A 22,647-nucleotide genomic window follows, 5' to 3' on the forward strand; every position below is an offset into this window, starting at 1 on the left:
CCCAGGACGTGCTGGAGGGTGACCATCCGGAACTTCTGCGCCTTGATGAACTTGTTCAGACGTCGCAGGTCTAGGATGGGGCGCCATCCTCCCGTCTTCTTCTTCACGAGGAAGTATCTCGAGTAGACTCCGGAGCCCCGAAGCCTCTTTGGGACGAGTTCGATGGCGCCCTTTCTGAGCATCGCCTTTACCTCCAGGAGAAGTTGAGGGACGTGAAGTTCTTTCCTGGCCACGGGGGGGACGCGCGGGCACCTTCTTTGAAACTCGAGCGCGTGGCCCCGGGCCAGGGCGTCCAGCACCCAACGGTCGGTGGAGATGGACTCCCACACGCTGACGAAGCCCGCCAGCCGGCCTCCCACCGGGGTGCTTCGGTGGGGGCCCGACCCCACGGCCGGTTCAATCCTGCTTGGACGCGGCCTTGCCGCCTTGACCTCCTTGGCGACGACGGCGGGGTCCGCTAGACTTGCCTCGTCCTCTGTAGGCCTCTTGCGACGACGAGCGGGCCGCTTGACGGTAGGAAGCGAAACCGCCGCCGGAACCTTTGGAGGCGCCCTTGCCTCCGCCGTTCCGAAAGGGCGTCCGTCGTTGCTGCAGGACTCCAAGGGCCCGGGCCGTCTCAGTATCCGCCTTGATGGCCTGAAGGGAATCGTCCACTGTCTTGCCAAACAGGTTGTTCCCGTCGAAGGGCATGTCCAGGACTCTGGTCTGGACGTCCTGCCGGAAGTCCGTAGCTTTGAGCCATCCACGACGTCGAAGGCAAACGCCGTTGCCCAGCTGGCGGAACCCAGTGTCGGCGATGTCCGTCGCCACGGTGATGGCGTGGTCCGAGGCCACCTCACCTTCCTGCAGGATCTCCAGGGCCTCCGCCCTCTTGTCGTCCGGCAGAAAATCCAGCAGGGGAGCTATCTTGTACCAGAGCTCCCTGTCGTAGCGGGCCACGATAGCCAAGGCGTTGGCCGCCTTAATCGTCGTCGCTGCCGACGAGATGACTCTACGTCCCATAGCATCCAATTTCTTTCCCTCGCCGTCCGGCGGGGAAGTCGATGTGGGGGCCGCACCCCCCCCCGTTTTCTTCCTGGCTGCCGCGGAGACGATGGAATCCGGGGTAGGCTGCGCCTGGAGGCATAGGGGGGCCGTGTCAGGGACCCGGTACTTTTTCTCGTACCGGTCTCTTCTAGCTGGCGTCGTGGAAGGGTTCTTGAGGAGGGAAAGGCCCTCATCCCAAATGTCGTCCAACAGAGGCACTGCGAGGACCGTCTTCCTCTTGGCCTCGCGCCGCTGATAAAGGAAGCCTTCCTTTTTCTTCTCCTCAGGGCAGAGTTGGAAAAGCTCGGAAGCCCTGGAGATCATGGAGTGGAAAGATCCGATCTCGTCGGGCGGAGAAGCCCTGGTGGGAGGCGACGACGGAATATCCTCGTCGTATGCCTCGTCGTCCGTACCCGTCGCTGCCGTGTCAGTCCCCGTATCATCCCCTCGGGTGGAAGGGGAGGAGGGCTGGACGGGGCGCGACGGTTGAAAAGGAGGTGGTGGATGGATCCTTCTTTTCTTGGTAGGGGGAACACCAGAAGGTCCCGGTTCCGGATCCCCCGACGGGAGAGGTTCCTCCGTCGGTAACGGTAGCCTCGTCCTTATCTCGGAGCATAAGGACTGTATGGCCAACAAAATGGCCGCCGAGTTGTCTTGCGGCGCTGGCAGAGGGGAATCCGACGGGCGAGCAGGGGCCCCGTCGGTATCCTCGACGATGTCGTCGTCGTCACCTGCGTCGGGGTCCATTCCGACGGGCTGGCCTTGTTCCACGCCTAGGCCGTGGCTTAAGACCTCGATGAGCTCCTCTTCTGAGGTGGAGGCCGAATCTACGACGACGCCCTGCCCCCCCTTCTTCTTCCCCACGGGGGGTTTCACGGGGGTCCTATCGATGGGCACAAAAGAAGACTCCCTCCGAGGAGGCAGGGAGATTCTGGGCCCTGAGGTCGCCACCACTGGTGCAGCCTCCACAGGCTGAGCCAGGGCCGCCGCGACCGTTTCGATAGAGGGCTTGGTCGGATGGATCAAGGCCTTCACCACCTTAGGTGCGCTCACCGCCTTATCCTTGAGGGAGGGGGCACTGCCACGCTCCTCCTCTGCCTTAGAGCTCGACCGGGGCCTCTCCAGGAGCTTCGCCGGGTGCTCGGCCTTCCTCTTACCCGACCCAGAGCGTTGGCTCGTGGTTGATGGTGCCGGGGAGGGTGCGCCCTGCCTGGCGCCCGTAGAGCCCGACCGTTCGGCGCTCCCGGTGCCAGCGGACTCGCGGTGCTTGGCCTTATGTTGGGCCCCCGTCGCCGGGGCGCCCTCAAAGGTCTTAGAAGACCGCTCGGATTTCTTCTTCTTCTCGCCAGACGGGCTCTTACCCTCCAGCCAGTTGGCGAGACGTTGATGACGGTCCTTCATGGTCCGTTCCGACATGTTGCCGCAAAACGCACAGTCCTTCTCCACGTGCGTTTTGTCCTCATGAAGGCAGTAAAGGCAGAAAGAGTGTTCGTCCTCCTTAAAGACGTTCTGCAGCTGGCATCCAGGGCAGACCCTGAACAGCTTTCCGGGCGTCAAGCTTCCCTTCTCCTGGGCCATCTCCGAGACCGGGCCTGAGAAGCTTCTGGAGTCCTCCGAAGTGTAGCTCGACGAAATCTTCACCCTTGAGGGGCACAGACGAATCCGACACGGGTCCCCGTTGATCGGATGTAGGATCGGTGGAGCTTGAGGCTCTTTTGACCGAAAGAATCGAAGTTTTTTGTGAAAAAAAACGCGAAAATAGCACTAACGCTCGAGAGCAATAGCACGAGGATCCCAACACATGAACGTGCGGTAAAAATCTGAAGATGGCTGCCAGAGGCGGTGCTTAGGTAGAGGGCAGTCATTGGCTGTGGTCAGTATGACGCAGAGACCAGTGATTGGTTATTACTACGAAAGACAGATCAGAAACGAAACTGATACTGGTTTTTTCTTTACCGAGGATTCCCAGCCTGACGACGGGGAATATTCATGAGCATGTGAATCCATGCCAGACCCCATGCTGGAGAACCTATTATATATAGGCAAGACAGAAAGGAAAATAAAAATCTGCATTGGCAAGCACAAAAGTTGTATCTGCAACAAATCAACCAATGCACCACTAGTAAACCATTGGGTTGAAAATTTGGTTACTGTTTGAACAGAGAGCAAAGATTAATATATCTGACTAAAACATCAATTAAAGGGCTCAATGAAAAGCTGGACTGGACAGCCTGACCCATCCGAAATATATCCATCAGTCTCAACCTCAGTATGGACTATGATTTCTAACACCCATACTCCTCTTTGGCAAATGTAGTATCATACTCAATTGAGTTTGCAGGTAGTGATCTCACTACCTCTTTCCAAGCTGGTGCACTTTTGCCACTATCACAATCTCACTGTATATTCCAATCGACATCCTATTTGATGCCGGCCTTCGCTGTTAGAATCGACACAACAGTGAAGATATATATATTTTTAATTTCCTGATGGCATTTTATAGTACCGTACATCGGGCTGGGCTATCACACCGTTTAGAAATCTGTGTTGTCAACTACAGTTGAGATAACAAGCGATGTAAATTATTATGCAGTACTCTGACACAGCACCAGGAGTATTTTGGATACCCTGTGCCCAAAATGCCTTCCGTTAAAACACAAAACTACCTTGCGATTAATACGGTATAGATATCATGGGCTTGCCACTAGCGTTGACGGCAAACAGTGGCTACAACCGACACGATATAGCCATAGTTTCAGAATCAGTTGTCTAAAAATTAAACGTTGTATATATTTCCTTAATTGTATTGAGGAAGTATTGATACAAGTTGATGAATGGGTTACTAGCGTTTCCTATTCTTTACCCACTTAGAAGACATCACAGATTTAACTTGGGCAAACACCTTTTGACTAGCCATGACTACAACTACCACGTGGCACCAGAAGTTACTACATCTTTGATCCACCCACTGGTTGCTTAGCAACAAATTAACACGGCAACATCACCTGGCTATAAAGGGCACAGTTCAGACTGATTGCAGTCTACCTTCAAGACACGAGAGCAACACGAAGTTGAAACCTTTGTGAAAAACAGGACGGGTTTCGGGATTTATTTATGGTGATCCGCCTGGGAAGCTGAGAGAAGATGATGATTAACTAGTAACACAGTAAGCCCATAGCCCTCTCTGTCTAAAGAACACTATTGAGATGGCCCGGGACAGGCACTTTGTCACATGCCCTTCCAACATGTGTTTACAAACACCTTGGCAAACGGCGGTCTGCATCTTCCAGCTCATTTATGTCTGTAAATTGTCCACAGGGCTTTTACTCGCCTGGGGTGTGCCTCACGGACCCACGCAAGACCTGCGTGATGAGTGCTGGTCCTTGCCTTTAAAGGACTGAACTGACATCTATTCTCAGCGCCTAACGTTTTAACTGCCCACTTCCACACAATCACAGGTGAACAAACAGACTTTTCTTTAAAATCATTGTCTTCTGTGTGTATACATTGAAAGCAGGTTGCCCTGACTGTTAAGAGCTTCTGCAGATTTGTTTTTTCATAGTGTGGATTGCACGTATCTACAATCCGACGGCTGCCGGGCCCATGTGATTATTATTAGCAATATTTCTCGGAGGCCGCAAGAGGTATTGAGGTATTTGCAGTTTTTTCCCTCTCTCTCGCTGACTTCGCATAGGTCATGTGTAGACTAGAGGGCCATCATAACGAGGCTTTGTTCGTTTTTCCCTTTCGTTGCTTATCTTAGCATTAGCACCTCTATCGACACGACAGACACATTTCCAAAATAGATCAACCTGGGCTCACGATGCAAGTGTGCACACGCGCTTAGGCTGTTCCACCCTCCCCGGCCCGTAGACAAGAGGCGGTAGCTGTTGAGTGTGGAGGCTTATTTAAAACTCTACTTAGCTGTATCTGGTGAAAGGATGAGGCAATTCCGGGATGGATTGTGCTATGCACATCCCCAGTATCACTGGCAAGTACAATTATGTAGAAGCATTTATTCCAACTTAGCCTCCCCCCTTTTACTTGCAGATCATTGTAACAAGCTATGTCCATCTCCATTAAACTGCAGTTGACGTTGAGGACCAGTAGACTCACTTTCGAAGCTAGCTGCAACCATAACCAGAAAGATTGTTTGATGATGAATTGGAGAAACCTGTCTTTAAATGATGATATGGCACTATGACTCTTGAGTGGTGTTAGGCAGAATTCTCCGTATAGGCTAATTTCCCAAACCTAGTGAGTCCCCCAGCAGCTTTGCTGGATTTTTGGGGTTTATTTTTTTCTCCTGCTAAGAGTGAGATTCTTTTTCTCCCACTCTTAGGCATGATTTGAGAATGTCCTTTGACTTTGTAATGTGTTTTATGGGCTATGGGGTCTTTTACTCCATAGGGCTTCATGTGTTTTTGGTAAATGTGTTACACAGCACCTTCAGTGCATTAACACAGGGGTGTCATAGTGGCCCCCAAATATAGACTCCATACCCTGGGACGGACTACCGTCTCCCAGGGCATGTAAAGTCACCCTTGACTTTACTAGTCTTAAATTGTGAACAGAACCAGTACAAACCATCATATTGTGGAAGTACTGGTAGGGCTAATTCGATTGCCCCTGGGTCTGTTTTCCAAGGGGGCACTGTCCAGGCCCCCCTTGTCGAGTTTCTGGCTGGTGGCAGTGGTTACCACGCAAAATATTCCACCGGAATATTTCCTATGGGATTTTCCCATTCATTTTAAACGCACCACTTTTTTGGTGCAATGTTAAAGATACCGCCGGGTTATTTAATATTTATTCCCCGGTTGGGTCTTTTTGCCAGGACTCTGTTTTAAAATGGCGTTTGTGTTTGCCTCCAACTCCAAACCAAGTCGAGCCCTTTGTTCCACTTTTGGCGGGCTTCTGCACAGAAGCCTCCAAAAGTGGTGCCACTCTGTCTGGGTCTACAGGATGCGTGGGAGGGGGGGAATAGGCACCCTGGACTGAGTTGCCTCGGCAACTCAAGTCGCACTCTTGTGTGATTGGCCCAGTGGTGAGCCGCCCGGCTCACCACTTAGCATATTTGAGTGACAGCTAGGACTGATGAATGGGGGTTTTCTGCATAAAAGCAGGTCTTTGGGGACTGGAACTTCAGAAGTCGCTAAAGGACCTAAAGAATCCGAAGAGGGAGAACTGAGCCAACCTGCAACGACGACACCACCGGTGGAGCCCTGCTGAACCGACTCACCACTTTCCAACGACAGAGAAGATCTTCTTCCAGGAGAGTCTTCTTCGTTTGAGCTGGTGGGGTTAACCAGCTCGCCCTTTTTTCGCCTTCCTGGATCGTCTCGTGGTCGAATCACCTGTGCCAAGCACCCCAGCGGCCGGATAGCCACGCTTCACCACTACCGCAAATAAAAGGGTAGTAACTTTTAACCAGGAAACTCTGCGGCTGGTTTCTTCTCTGGCAGTGCAACGACCTCCAGCTTTTCTCCATGTCGAGATCTTCTCTTCCCCTGGACGACACTCCAACTTGCATCCGCTGCCAGGAACAACTGCCCCCGCTGGAGCTTTCTCACCATTTCAGGTACTGTGTCCCGCCTGGTCTCCCTTGCAACAGACTGTCCAAGGTGTCCCGTAAATCCTTGACTCTCTATCCTGGGGTGACCTCGGACCTGCTAACATTACCTTTCTGACTTGATCCAACCTCTTGACTTTTCTGCAAAGACTTCGAGTGCATTTCCACTGTGTGATCTTGGGCACATTCCGCCTTGCTCTCTCCAAGGGTGGGCCTGGCCTATTAACTTTTTGCTCTACAGTAGACCCTGCCTTTCTTGACAATGTGGTTTCTTAAAAGTGTTGGTACTGTGTGTTTTTCCTATTCTGCCTTTTCTCTCCCTTTTTAAACGAATTATTGAGTGCCATCTACGGTTACACGCTCACCTCTGTTTAAGTGGTGTCTTAACCTAGACTTGTCGAATAATTAACTAGGGAGGTCTATATACTTATAGTGACTGTGTTTGAACTTGCTTGACATATTAGTGCCAGTGTATGTTTACAAGTGTGTTCTTAAATAAATAATTATATACTTTTATACCAAAGCTCTGGTCAGTGTTTGCTTGTGCTAGTGTATTTTTAGCCCTATTGTCTATACTCTACATACCTCCTAACTGTTCTTGAGAGAGGTCTGACTGCTTAGCCACAGCTATCAGGTAAATCTGGGTGGTGCAGACTGCTACCAATTGGGTTTACTGCTTACTCCTGTGGTCTTAAACTTTTTGCAGTGGTCCCTGAGGGAACTGGCCAATGTTTTCTGCCTAACATGGACCATTTGTATGACAATTTCATGTGTACTGATTCTACAGCCCTCCCTCCCTTTTAAGATAACCATGGCTGCTCTGTCTACGCTACCATGAACTCAGGTGGTACAGCCTTATACTAAGAGTGGAGTCTTGTACTGCCTCAGTTGAATGGTTTTATTAAGCCCTTAGTTGGACTTCAGAAAAACTGTCTTAACAGCGTCCTAGTTTCAAGGGGACCAGAGATAGGACGGAAAGTCTGACCGTGGCAGTTGAGTCCCTTTGCGCCGCTGTGCTTCGGTGACCACCATCCAAAATTGCTTACCTGAGTCGAGGCCAGCTCTGAGAGGGGTGCTGCATCGTTTTCTACCAAGTTCTTCACTCGAGAGTGCTTGCACAAGACAAATACACCAACCGGAGAGCTGCTAGAACCTGCAATCCGGCAGGAAAAGCGAGTTTGGACCTTTTTCTATCAATCTGCCAAGTCTTGGGAAGAATCGGAGTACGGGGGGAGAGGGTGGGAAGGGGGGTGGGCTCAGGGTGTTACAGTGATTCTTACCTGCCCCCAAAACTTCCATTATAAGTGTGCTGCCTTATAATAAACTTATTCTAACAAGATCGGCTGGCTTCTGAAAGTTGGAGCTACTTCAGTTAGCTAGTTTAACTTGGTTTCTGACAGTTGGAAACCGTCCCTGGACTCCAGAAACCCTACCTGCATTTGTTCCTGCCTTACAGAATCTGTGAAACTTTACCTGAACTATTGGGCAAAAGGCTCAAGACAACTTAGGGCTGGACTTTTGAAGTTAAGGATCATTCTCTGTGGACCTAAAAGTGCATAATATAACCTTACCTTTCCAGGGGTTTGTGATGTATATTATGCCCTCCGATAAGTGAATGCATATATGTAATCCATTTTTCTAGTGTTGTGTGATAACCCTACCTGCCAGTAGTCATTTGCTAGAGTGTGTTTGGCCAATAAATGATAATTGTATTTTTAAACATCTGTCTAAGTGTAATCTGTGATTCCAGAACTTAGCCTAGACTGCCAGTCACTGCTACCTGAAGTGGTTTGGCTACAGCTCCCCAGAGTTGTCCTCGTCACAATATAGGTTGGCCGTCTATACATCTGTCCACCATGCCAGATTATAGAAGATCAGCCCCAACAGGGGTCCTTGGAGAAACCCACTGCAGGAGTCTCCCTCTCTGTCATCAGGTTGACAGAAGTGAAACCAGTAGTCCCATACTCCAGATTTCACTTCACTTTTAGCAATGGACTCATTTGTACCAGAGGCAAGGCCTACTTTGTTTAGCACTTTGACCCTGGAGACCTCAGGCAGTAAGTTACAATTGGCGGTTGCTGATCACAACACCATATACCTTAATACCTACCCAAAGAGAATGACTGCCAAGTCAGTCACCAACACCGTACTGTATGGCAGTCCCAGAGGTAACTCCTCTGCTGTTCTCAGTAGTGGCCAGACCCAGTGGAAGGAGAGTGAAGTGACCTGTCAAGTGTCACTTAGCCGTCATCCGCAGGAAGATGGTCAGAGAGAGAACTGGCAGATCTCTCCTAAATTTGATTGGAGCCTTCATCGAGCACCAGAGAAGGAGGTGGAACCTTCTCCTGTCCAACCTTCGTAAATTCCTGAATACATGCGAGTGGTCTGGGCCTTGCCATTTTTTACAGTTTGGCAAGGTAAACTATTTAGAAGGCCTTGGTGGACCTGGACAGGTTACCCTAAAGTTTCCTAGGAATAGTGTGGAGGATTTCCTCTTGAGAGGTAGAATGGGAGACCTGCTTATGGTTACAGAGAGGGAGCCAGAGCAATCTGTGTCTCTCCCTGCCCTGTGCCAAAGCAGCCCTTTCTAATGGTGTCAATGAGGATGACCTAGTATCTCCTCACCTGGCCCTACATCAGCAAGGTGAGCTGGAGATTTTGCTGAGGCAATCTCTCTCCTCGTTGTCACTAAGAACCCTTATAACAGTTGTTGGGCAAAGTTTGAATGCAGTATCCTCTGGGAACAAACATTACAAGCAACTCCGACTACAGGTATAGGCAACACAACCTTTGGTATAAGCTTGTACTACACAGTTTTGGTAGCGTGTTGAGCAGCCAGGCTTATCTCAAGAGGGGAAATGTGAGCAGTAGTGGAGTTAACCAAAGATTCAGTTACAGGTATTCAAATACACTCTTACACTCAAGGTTTCTTGCATAAACAATTATTAATTTTTCACTCAGTTATAAAGCCTTCTTTAGAATGGAGCAATAGAATAGTAACACACAAATACACTTCAATACAGTACTCTGAGTTTCTGAATCAGACAAGACCCTTTTGGGATGGCCCACAGACACAACCTACACCCAAAGGTGACTTCAATAACAAGGGTGCTGGGGACATTAATATCTTACTGTTGGCATTCAGAACACTCTTAAAAGTTGGTGAAAGGCAAAGGTTATTAGAACACAAGAGATCACCAATATTCTTAAGCAGGGCAAATACTTTCAGATCCTGTCAGAAGAGGCATGCAATTCAATAGGCTACGCCAAAATCAATAGGCAACACTCTTGTATAGGATGCAGCACTTCTGGTAAGTAAATGGAAAAGTATTTGCACAAGTTCTTAGGAGTCTTTGATAAAAAGAAGAATCAAATGTAGGGCCACAAGCTGATTAGACTTGTGAGTTGCAAAAGTTACAAGTACTTCCACAGTAAGAGGTCAATTCTCTTAGACTTGTTTTACAGTAACTTATCAATGAAGAAAAGATGCAGCTGATGACTTCTGTTCCTGTGCAGCTCTGCAGATCTCGCTGTTACTGGGCCTCAGTCGTGGGGACAAGAGGGAGGACGTCAAGCGACTCATGCACTACACTGTGACGGTCAAAACTTGCAAACCGGCAAACTTCACTTCACGCGGTTCCTGGCTGTTGAGGTGGACTTTCCTTGCTTATGGGGTCTCGCACTCTGTTGAGGGGGCTCAGGCTTGTTCAGTCCTGCTTCTTGGGTGTCTGGAGGCTCTTCCAAAAGCTCTAGGCCAGCTTAAAAGCAACACACAATCTGGTGTTTCTCGCCCTGGCTCTACGGTTTCCAGCAGCAACTCTGTGGAAATTCAACCAGCTCTGCGATGGATGTCCAGGTGGCTTACTTTGGAGTTGATTTGTCCCACCAACTCAAAGGGAGAAGTCGTCCTTGCTGGGGCTTCTTTGTCGATGCGAGCTTGGCGTTTCAGCACTGAAGCAGGGCTTCACCAGGCAAATCAACGGTCCAGGAGTTGCAGCAGGTGTCCTCTTCAAGCTCTTCATCGGTTCCTTTGTCCAGTGGTCGACTCTGCCTTCCCAACCAAAAGACTCACCTTTTATTCAGTTCTCTCCCTTTCATTCCAGCCTAGCTGTCACTCATCCAGCAGGGTGGGTGTCCTTGCCGGACAGTCAGGCAGCCAATCACCAAAGAGTGCATTTGGGTCTCCTAGGAGACTAACCACAGGGAGTTTAGGGCACCTCCCTCACTTCCTGCATACCCCAGACACTCTGGAGCGAGAGGTGGGCTTCACTATTGAATGCCGCCAAAGGCGAAATGAAGAAAGAGTCCAAACCTGGTTTGGCGCGCAGAGAAAATCTCTAGGAGGACCTTTCCACAAAGATATGGCGAAAAAAGATGACCTGGGACCATTTTGTCAAAGATGGCTCTGCGCCATTTTCAAAAAGATGGCTCCCGCTGTTGCTTTACTGGAGCTGTGAACAGCCGCGGTAAATGCAAACCATGGTAGTTCAAAATGAAACCACCGCCACCAGCCATTCAGTGAGGAAAGGGTAACATAAAACAGGTTACATAAGAAGCTAGACAAAGGGGATACTAAGTAATCCCTCCAGCACTTTATTGAAAGATAGGGTGTCCTGGGTCTAGAAAGTTACAATGGTAAGTCAATTTAACTTTACTGCTCTAGGAAACAGTAGTTTATCCCAGAGAAAGGTATTTAAAACATGGGGGAATCTGGAAGACTTCCCTGTGCCACTGCACTGAAGGTGCTGAGAGACAAAGGAAAAGATGATACCTATGGAGTTTGTCAGACTCCATAACCAAAGGAAACACAGATTCTTCAAAACAATTCACATTAAAATACATGAGAGAGTGGGAAAAAGGGTCTCACTCTCCAGGTTAAAACAATCAAGTCCTCAAAATCCTGAAAAAGTTGCTGGGGGTATCTAAGGTGGAGAGAATTGGCACATTTCTGAGTATTCTCTGTAACAGATTGGTGTAAACCAGACTGTATTCTGGGAGTTGTTGAACCCACCAAGTTTGGGTATTGTGGTGGTTCAGAACAGAAGAGAAGTTCTGACAGTTGTTGCGAGATCCACCGTGTGTTGGAACAAGGAGTGTTTGAGCACTCTAGATGTCTATAGAGCCCGGTTCTGAGGATCTGGAGGAACATAACAGGTAAAGCCAGTTTGGGATTCTGTATGGACACTAGAGCTCTGCATTCTGTCCCCAAGCGCAGATACACACTCCAGTTTAATGGGTAAAAACTTGGTAGATCAGCTCTGTACTGAAAAGTAGAGTTGCCTTTTTGATCTCTCTGCAGGGTATGGAAACATATCCCTTGCAGTATATGCTACTGCAGAGACAGCAGTTTCAGCCCTTTCAGATCCTTACTTCAATGTCTGGATCTCTGGATTGGTGGCTGCACCCGACACCTGTCAAATGAGATTAGCCCGTTCTGAATGGGGAAAAACATCTCAGCAATACATGTCTGGATGAAATGGCAGATTCATCTCCCCACTTGGAAGGAACTGGGAATAACTCAAGATACTGATTGTCAAGCCAGGTGTCAAACTGAACAGTAGCTCTTAGCCTTCTTTGAGCATAAAGTTGGTGTATGTAGGGACCAGAAGCAACTGGGCAACCCCCATTACCCAAGCCCAAGTGATGACTTTCCTGTGCCTCAGGAAAACGCAGGAGTACAATGGCAGGCTTTAGCAATATAGCTGCCCCTCTGACTGCCATCACTGCTTTAAGGGGACCTAAATAATTCTTATGGACCCTGGAGTGTGAGAAGGCCTTCACTGGCCCGAGAGAATCTTTAGGTCAGGGCCCTGGTTTAAGGGCTCCTGATTGGAAGAGACCTTTAATTGTGCAGACAGATGCCTATGCCACTGGGATAGTTGGAAAACATTCACAGCTTGATGACAAAGGTGAGGAACAAGCTATATGTCACATCTGCTACCAGTCTAGGTGTGGAGATGTCAGGTGGCCCCAGGTGGAGAAAATATGTTTTTCCATTACATGGTGTTCTAGGAAGTTGAGGTCCTACCTCCATGGGACTCACTTCACTGTGCATGCTCAGCCTAAGTCTTTAAAGTGGTTGGTGGATATTAAGAGAGATAATCCAAAGTGGCTCAGGTGATTCATGAGTCTGCAGGCCTTGAACTTTACTATTAGCCCTAGGCCAGATCCCAAATCTAGCAATTATGATGGGCTGTCCAACTGGGATAACCAGAGTACCCATCCAGGGGTGGATTAGTTCCCCGTGTCCCTATTCTGGGGTGGGGGCGAGTGTTAGGAAGGATTTTGTATGATCAATCAACGTATGCTTAAAAACACATGCCCGAACCCTCGGGACAATAATATTTTTGAGCGCACTATTCCTTTAACCCTTTAAATGCCAGCGACGAGCCGGTTCGTCGGTAAAAACCGCTCCAGGTTGCCACCGACGAGCCGGCTCGTCGGCGGCACTTAAGGGGTTAATGAGGGGGGAAATGTTGGCGGGTTTGGGCGGTGAATACCGCGATTTTAAAAAAAACCCATTGGCACTGGGGGGGAACCTCAATGGCACTTAAGAGGTTAAAAGTGATGTGTGCAGGTGAAAACAAACAAGGGATTACAGAATAGGGGACGGGGGGCCCTGCACTGATAGAAAAAGGGAATGGTCAACGCCCCCAAAATAGATGAACTACGCAAGGTAAATAATGCAGAAAGGCTTTGCTTACCTTCAAAAGTCAGGACAGGTTCAAAATATGCGATGTCTGGAGAGAAAGCAGCAAACACAAAATATTTCCTAACTGAGTATTCCTGAAAAATCTGCGAGCAGAAAAAAGGAACTACGTTCATGGGGCTTGGTGAGCTATATTTAATGGGTAGGACTGTCATGTCACAGAGGAAGATAGTCAGAGGTGCTATATGCCAAGCTACAATACACCCCACTACTGAAAGTTTCCAAAAATAGCTGTTTGAAGCTATCCAAGATGAGAAATCTGGGGAGGACACAATCCATTACAAAAAATAAAGTCGCCCAACAATTGCATAGAGAATAGCCCCCAGCATCATACATTAAAATATATACCTTTATATTATGTAATTCCTTGAGCAATAACCTATAAATTAAATACTTTAGAATAATCAACAGTATGTATAAAAACAGTAATATGTCTAAAAAAAAAAAGAAGCCATTTCAGAATTAAAACACAGCGTTATCTTCTTTACATTGGCTTTAAAAAGGGAAATGCATATATCATTGCAGGAAAGTACAACAAAATCGCCTAAGTACTTTAAAAGCTCCAGTACCACAAGGGGAGCATATACACATCGAAGGGTTACAAGTAAGTAAATGTGCCTAATAGTTTTAAGGAGTTTGAGAAGTTAGGGAAATTATGCATACAGAAACAAATAGGATAAAGTGAATTGTCAATTGCAGGTTAGAATAGTGTATGTAAGCATTACCCACAGATCCCAGAAGGCGGATATGATCCAGCTGGGCAGTCTTTGGGACCTCCCCCCCCCCCAATCAATAGGTCAAGGATTGAGTACCAGGGGCCTGAAATAGCTACACACAGCCACATGCTGTGAAGAAGAGCACCGAGAGAGGATGGGGATCGGAAGACCTAGGGGAAGGTGCACAGATCAATTTGTGGGCTTTGACTGGGCTTGGCTAGGCACTAGTTCAGAAGTCAGACAATACTCAAGAGTCCCATTTTGGCCAAACCCTGTGGTTCACAAAACAAGCAACATATCTGGAGTAAATTACTTTTGGTGGCCATTTTGGTACACAAAAGGGGCAAACAACATTGCAATAAGGACTACTGGGTGGTATAGCCAAAAATAATTAACAGAGCCAACACCAACTGACTCACTTAGGGATATAAACAGGGTGCTCTAGGAGGATACCTGCCCAAGTAGCCACAGAGGCTAAGAACTGAACACAATGAATGAGTGCAACATAGGGGGACAGCTGTATAAGTCGTTCGTAAGCTGTGAAATGCAGGAAGATGTCGTATGGTTAAGTATGTGGGGAGAGTAACTTGGGAAGGACCAAGTCTGCTTCAAAGTCTAAAAGAATTAGAAAATGAGATGAATTATCAAGTTGACTAGATGATGGGCAAGATATACAAGTTAGTCTGTTAGATGGGCACCACTTACATGTGCAGTGCAGTCTGAGCCTTGGCTGCCTCCTGTTTGGTGCTGTATCGGATCAGGGCTGTGCCCTGAGTCAGGTTCAGATGGAATGTCAGCAGTGGGCCATGCTGCATGCAGATCGTCCTCAGTGTCGACCCGTCAATCTGTGGAAGAGATAAAGTTAGTAGTCCTCAGAGAGAAAAGTAAAGTCAAAATAATGGCGGAGAGACCACATGAAAGGAGTAAAGTATTCCACTCCTCCACATTCTCTCTTTTACACACCCAAGATTATTTAATGACCGAGTAGTTGGTTTTTGGGCTGTATGACAAAGACTAAAGGTACCACAGTAACTACTGTGAGTTAAGAAGTTGAAATTACTTATTGTAATGTTCTATGTATTCTTCTCTCGCTTATTTCTCACCTGATAGATATCCTCATCCAGCTGTGCTCCTCTGAAACTTTTCGACTGGGGGCATAGAGGACCTCGACTCGGACGTTGATCCGTCTCACTCAGTTACTCGATCGTCGTATATATACCATGTCACTACGCCCCATACCTCAGTTACCACTTTCCCCCCCCCCACAATCGACTGCTGGAGTGGACAATTAGGGGGGGACGAGGCTAACCAGACTGTAAAAACGTGATAAAGGGAAACATCCCCAAGATGTGATAAAGAGCTTGGAATAATGCTCCCAAGAATTAGAAAAGAATGCAAAAGATGTATATATTTTTTTAAAGGGGACTTGCCAGATAGGAGCAGTCACCTCAAAGCCATCACCAGGGGTCCATTCGATAAGACTGATGCGCCAAGCCGTAAGAACTTTGAGCGGGGATAGATAGTAGGGGTGATAAGGAATCTGCGGGAGAATAATCCACAGAAAGAACATTATGGTAAGTAATTTCTCCTTCAATGGATTGCTATTCTCCTCCATATTCCTCATCTGATAGGACCACAAAGGGAGGCAGAACGTGTTACATTAGCATATTTTGCAGAACAGTCTGGGACAACAAAAGGAGTTGGCAGAAACGTATTCACAAGGCCCTTCAAGAATTGGGCCATAACCAGGAAGATCGTGAAGAAGGAACCTTGTTCCAGGAACCTTTTGAATGTAGACAAGGCCGTCAAGTGTCCTTTGACTGTGGTAACCTGAAGGCCTGCTGAGACCAGTGACAGAAGGAACTCCATCACTGAAGTGGCGGGACAAAATATGGGATTGATGTCACGTGCCCTGCGCCACGCCTTACATTTTATCCACCTACACGCATACCAAGATCTGGTGGACTGTCTCAAGTACCTCCTCAGAGATGTCCCAGTCATCATATCTCATGCTCTCTAGAGCCACGCATGTAGGTTGAGGGACACTTGTTTCGGGTGAAGTACCAGACTTTCAGACTGGGTCCGGAGATACGGGCGATGAGGCAAACGGTGAGGTGGACAGATGGTCATATCCAAGAGGTCAGAGTACCAGGTTCTCCTCGCCCAGTCCGGCACGATCAAGATCATGGTTGCACGAAACCTCTTCGACTGCCTGAGTACTCATGGGATGATGAGAATCGCAGGGGGGTGGGGGAGGCATAGTGGAGAAGGAAAGTCCAAACCACCAGAAAAGCATCCCCCAGTGCGCCGGTCACTGGTGGGAATTCGCTCCAGCAAAACTGTCTGCACTTCTTGTTGGACTCTGTGGCAAACAGAACCACTCCTGGGGTACCCCAGAGAGAGAAGATCTCTTCTAGGACTTCCTGGTACACTTGTCACTCGTGTGTGACTGTGTTCTGCCTGCTCAGAGCATCTGCCAAGCCGTTCTTTGCCCCCACCAGATGAAGTGCTGAGACCGACATTTGATTCTCCTGCAACCAGAACCACAGCTGCATTGCCTCTCTGCAGAGGGGAAGAGGGTGCACGCCACCCTGCTTGTTCAGGTAGGACATGCTTCCCATGAAAGATGGGCAAAAGCCCTCAGGGATAAACGGATGGCTTGCAAATCCAGCCTGTTGATGTCCCACATGGCTTCCATCGCTGACTAAAGGCCACTCACCTGCAAGTCTTCACAGTGGGCACCCCATCCCTTCAGAGACGCATCCGTGACCACTGAGACCAAGGAGGCCAGAAGGGTTCCCCAACCATGAGACTGCTGCCGTCGGTCCACCAACTGAGGTAGACGACCACTGACCTGGACACCCTGAGGGAATCCGTGAGGGCTCCGAGGCACTGTGACCACTGAATTCTTAGGAGCCACTGTAGGGATCTCATGCGCAGTCTGGCCTCTAGCAATAGAAAAATACAGGAGGCCATGAGACCCAAGAGGTGGAAGAAGGAAGCCGCTGGTAAGGTGGCGTGGTTCCGGAGCAAGTTCACCATCTGTGCGATGCTGTTGACTTTCTCCTTCGGAGGGAAGGCCTTCCCTACCCGGGTGTTTAGGACTGCTCTGATGAACTGGAGCCTCTGGACTGGTGTCACATGGGACTTCAAGTTTAGGGAGAAGCCCAGCCTGTGAAGTAGCTGACCGGTGTCCTCTAGATGAGACCAGACCTGTCCCGCCGACTTCCCTCGGATCAGTCAGACCTGTAAGTACAGAAATACATGGACCCCTGATCTCCGGCGGTGAGCTGCGACTACCACCATGAGCTTGGTGAAGATCCCTGGAGCGGAGGTGACCCCAAAGGGAAGCACCTTTAACAGATGGTGCTTGTCCCCCATGAGGAAACTCAGCAACTTCCTGTGCTTCTGACGTATGGCACATGATATATGGCATTTATAACGCACCTATACACAAGTGTTTCAAGGTGCGATGCGGCAAGGGAGGGGGAAACAGAGGGAACACCGAGAAACAATCATACTAGGCACCAAGTGCTGGTGGGGGACTGTACGGATACAGAGAACAGTCCCCAAGTGCGGGGGCTGCCAGGGAGGCAGTGGGGGTGTGTAACCGGCAGGGAACCTGGGCCCGAGATCAGAGGGTGGCCAGGTAACCAGTACAGTTTCAGCCAGGAGTTCAGCAGGGCAGAGGAGGAGAGAAAAATCAGAAGCAGAGAGGAAGGCTTTGAGGTGCTTCTGGAACCAGAGCTGTTTCTCAAGAGGCAGGGAGGCTGTTCCAGAGGGAGGTCCCATCAGAAGAAAGATCTACCACCTTGGAGAAGCGACTGACTCTGAGGCGGATGAGCAAAGAGCCTGAGAAAGGAAGATATATAGGAAGAGAGAGTTGCAGGTATTGAGGCCCCAGGCCCCAGAAGGCCTTGTGAACAATGTAGAGGGTTTTGAACTTAATCCTTGCAGCCACTGGGAGCCAGTGCAGAGATTTCAGTCCATGGAAATAGACGTCCTGCAGATCTATTGACACTAGCCAGTCCTGAAATTCGAAAGTGTGGAGAATTTCTTTCAACGTCACCAACCTGTATTCGTCTTTTTTCAGGAACTTGTTCAAAGCCCTGAGGTTCAGAAGGAAATACTGATCCTCTCTGTTCGGAAGGTTTCTCTTCCATGGCACCCTTCAAGAACAGGGCTTGCAGTTCTTCCTGGAGCTTCTGTCCCGGTTGGATTGTAGGCAGTGGGGGCCTGTCTGGTGGTTTTTGTTAGGCAAGATTGTATGCAGTACCCTTTGGGTGCACTACAACAACCCTAACCTCCTGGCAATAGGAACCCAACCTTTGGTATAAGTCTGTACTACACAGGTTGGTAGCGTGTTGAGCAGCCAGGCTCAATGTGAGCTGTAGGGAAGTTACACAGAGATCCACAGTGGCAAGTATTCAAATAAACTCTTACACACAAGGTTTCTTGATTAAACAATTATTAATTGAACAGTCAGAGTAAGCCTTCTTCAGAAGGGGCAATATAACAGTAACACTCAAATACATTTCAAAAGAACAAGTTAATTTCTTACCTGGTAACGTTCTTTCTATGGGATGTTCCTCCGATGTATTCCACATCTGACAGGTAATCACTGCAGCTGTGCTGCTTTTGAAAATTGTCAGCGTCTGCGTCAACGATGTCGATACTCTGTCCTCGAGGATGTTATAAATAGGATGCACAATGCCTGTTAGCCTCAGTTGTAGTTTTTTCCCCAGAACGTGTGGCACCAATCTTCTGCCAGTATGACTACAGAAAGCCTTGCGGAAACGTAAGCTGCAATCGCATAAGAAATTCTGGCAGGCTGGGAGAGTGCGATGTGGAATACATCAGAGGAACATCCCATCGAAAGAATGTTACCAGGTAATAAAGTAACTTGTTCTTCGAGGGGATTGTGTCCTCCGACATATTCCACATCCATGACAGACTCCCAAAGCAGTACCAACGTATGGAGGTGGGAAAGAATTTAGAATGCCCAATTAAATTGCAGAATAGAGGACCGCCTTGCCAAAGGCCAAATCTTGCCCATGGATAGAATCCAGGGAGTAGTGTTTTACAAAAAGTATGGACAGAGGCCCATGTGGCTGCTTCACAGATGTTACGAATGGGAACACCCCTCTGCAGAGCAGTAGAGACAGCCACACCCCTTGTAGAATGGGCCCGTAGGCCTACCGGAGGGTCCTTACCAGCCAGACGGTAGCATTCAGAGATTGTCAAGATAATCCATCTGGACAAGGTCTGTTTATTAACAGCTTGACCCAAACGCCTTCCAGGGTATCCTACAAAGAGCTGATCGTCCACTCTGACCCGGGACACGCATGAGATGTAGAAACTTAAAGCTCTCCTAGGATCCAACCTATGGAGCCTCTCCTCTTCCTTACCAGGATGTGGAGGAGGACAGAACGCCGGAAGAATGACTTTCTGGCTCAAATGAAAGCCCGACACAACGTTCGGAAGAAAAGAAGGACGGACCCTAACCACAACCAAAAATACAGTTTTAAAGGTCAGCAGCCTCAAAGGGCAAGAATGTAAGGGCTCAAAAGGAGCTCCCATTAGGAATTTCATTACTAAGTTCAAATCCCAACCGGGCACCTGTAAAGGAGACGGTGGGAACAGATTACTTAGCCCTTTCAGAAACTGAGACATCAAAGGAATCTTAAAATAAGAACACTCCTCAGACGAGCGCTTAAATATGGACAGCGCTGCCAGGTATCCCTTAATGGTACCCACTTGCAGGCCCTTGTGGGCTAACAAAAGCAAATAAAAGAACCACAGGAATGGCACATGAAAAAGGATCCACATTCTTTACCCTGCACCAGTCGCAGAACTTTCTCCAACGGCAACGGTACAGGGACTTTGTTGCAGGCCTGTTGGCCGAAAGCAACACCTCCATCACGTCTTCAGGGAGGTCCCAATCCTTGTACCTCAACCTTTCAGAAACCAAGCATGAAGGTTGAGCGACTTGACCTCTGGATGGAGAACCCGACCCCCCTCCTGTGAGAGCAGATCATCTCGGTAGGGAAGACGGCGTGGAGGGCAGATGGACATGTCGAGAAGGTACGGGTACCACGCTCTCCTGGCCCATGGCGGAGCAATGAAGATCAATTGGGAACCGAACCTCTGTAACCTCCGCAGCACTTGCAGAATGACGGGGACTGGAGTAAACGCGTACAGCAGTGGGAAGGACCACTCCACTATGAACGCGTCCCCTAAGCCTTCTCTTGGGAGGAAATTCCCGCAAGCAGAATCTTACGCACTTCCGGTTGACACTGGTGGCGAAGAGATCCACTTGTGGGGTCCCAAGATCTCCAGGAGAATCTCCTGAGCCAGCTCCCGCTCGTGAGAGACCGTGCTCTGCCTGCTCAGAGTGTCCGCCGCCTTGTTTTCATCTCCGGCCAGATGAACTGCCGAGATCGAACTTTTCTGCTGGATGGCCCAGAACCAGAGCTGCCTCGCCTCTCTGCACAGAGGAAGAGACCCTGCCCCCCCACCTTTTCTTTGAGGTAGTGCATGGCCACTGTATTGTCCGTCAGAATCAGGACATTCTTCCCACATACAGACGGCAGAAAAGCCTTCAGGGCTAGCCTGATGGCCCTCAGCTCCAACAGATTGATATGGAGTCTGGACTCCGACGGAGACCAACGACCGCTGACTCAACTCATTGGCATGAGCTCCCCATCCCATGAGGGATGCATCCGTCATGATCATCAAGGTAGCCAAAATGGAGCCCCCTTCATCAGATTGCCTTCAACGGCCCACCACAGAAGATCCTGGGCGACCGAGGGCGGCGCCTGAATGGGATCCGACATCCTTGCCGGAGGCTTGCGACCACTGCATCTTGAGAGCCCACTGCAGAGATCTAATCCGCAGCCTGGTCTCTGACACCAGAAGAATGCAGGATGCCATGTGGCCGAGCAACCTCAAGAACTCTAACGCCGGGAGACTCTGGGCACGTTGAAACTTGTCCACCATCTGAAGAATATGAGCAGCCCTCACCTGGGGAGGCGAACACTGCCCGAGTGATGTGTCGAGCACTGCTCCGATGTACTGGAGCTGCTGGGTGGGTGTCAAGTGGGACTTCTTTAAGTTGAGTGAGAAGCCCAGCTTGTGAAGGGAGTAGCAGGTGACCGACAGATGATCCAGGACTTGCTCGGGAGAGCGCGTCCTGATCAACCAATCGTCCAGGTAGGGGTGGACGTGAATCCCCCCTTTCCTGAGATACGCTGCCACCACCACCATGAGCTTGGTGAAGACCCTCAGGGCGGAGGTCAATCCGAACGGCAGGACCCGAAACTGAAAACACGAGTCGCCATCCGCAAACCTCAGGTACTTCTTGTGCTTGGGATGAATCGGCACATGAAAGTAGGCATCCTTGAGGTCGAGAGACAACAACCAGTCTTGAAGTTGAAGGGCCTGGAGGACTTGAGAAAGAGTAACCATCTTGAACTTGTCCTTCCTGAGGAGCCTGTTCAAACCATGCAAGTCCATGATGGGTCTCAATCCCCCATCTTTTTTCGGGATCAAAAAATACGGGGAATACCATCCCTTGTTCCTCTCCGCTATAGGCACCAATTCTATGGTGCCTTTCTCCAACAGGGATTTGATCTCCTGCGCAAGGAGCGGATCCGGACTCTTCAAAGAGAGCTTCCCTGGTGGATTGTCGTGAAGCCGCTGCCGGAAAGGAAGACAGTAGCCGTGGGCTATGATCTCCAGAACCCACACATCTGATGTAATGGCACGCGTTAGGGAGAATTCTCTGTAAAGGCTAATTTCCCAAACCTAGTGAGTCCCCTAACAGCTTTGCTGGATTTTTGGGGTTTATTTTTTTCTCCTGCTAAGAGTGACACTCTTTTCCTCCCACTCTTAGACATGATTTGAGGTGTTCCTTTGACTTTGGATGTATTTTATGGGCTATGGGGTCATTTACCCCATAGGGCTTCATGTGTTTTTGGTATATGGGTTACACAGCACCCTCCGTGCTGTAACCCAGGGGTGTCGTAGCGACCCCAAAAAAGACTCCACACCCCTGGGACTGACTACTGTCTCCCAGGGCATGTAAAGTCACCATTGGCTTTACTAGTCTCAAATTGTGAACAGAACCGATACAAACCATCCTATTGTGGACGTACTTCGATTGCCCTGGGGTCTGTTGTTCGAGGGGGCACTGTCCAGTCCCCACCGACCGAGTTTTGGCTGGTGGCAGTGGATACTACTTTTTATGTTCGACCGCGAATATATTCCTATGGGTTTTTCCCATTGTTCGAGGCTACCACTTTTTAAAATAGCCTCGAACATACCGCCGGTTTATTAAATTAATATAAATTCACTGGTTGGTATTTTTTGCCGAAACTTGGTTCCAAAATGGCGTTTGTGTTCGCTTCTGTGACTCCAACCCAAGTCGAGCCTTTTGTTCCACTTTTTGGCGGGCTTCTCCACAGAAGCCTCCAAAAGTGGTGCCATTCTGTCTGGGTACCACAGGCGATGTGGGAGGGGGTTTAGGCACCCTGAACTGAGTTGCCTCGGCAACTCAAGTCGCACTCTTGTGTGAGTGGCCCAAGTGGTGAGCCGCCCGGCTCACCACTTAGCATGTTTGAGTGACA

The 22,647-nt window shown here is 49.1% G+C and overlaps 1 protein-coding gene across 9 annotated transcripts in view; it reads right to left on the minus strand.

Moving 5' to 3' along the window:
- The window catches only part of TNRC6B (trinucleotide repeat containing adaptor 6B), a 2,246,995-nt gene that overhangs the window by 44,223 nt on the left and 2,180,125 nt on the right, over window positions 1-22,647 (minus strand). For all 9 annotated transcript variants that reach the window (XM_069652930.1, XM_069652926.1, XM_069652923.1 and 6 more), the window contains one exon: window positions 14,726-14,865. In XM_069652930.1, the coding sequence (XP_069509031.1) occupies window positions 14,726-14,865 (140 nt within the window). The remainder of the gene's footprint in view (window positions 1-14,725; window positions 14,866-22,647) is intronic.

This window comes from Ambystoma mexicanum, chromosome 3q, assembly GCF_040938575.1.
Source record: "Ambystoma mexicanum isolate Mex_15411 chromosome 3q, UKY_AmexF1_1, whole genome shotgun sequence".
In the NCBI taxonomy this organism is placed as follows: domain Eukaryota; kingdom Metazoa; phylum Chordata; class Amphibia; order Caudata; family Ambystomatidae; genus Ambystoma; species Ambystoma mexicanum.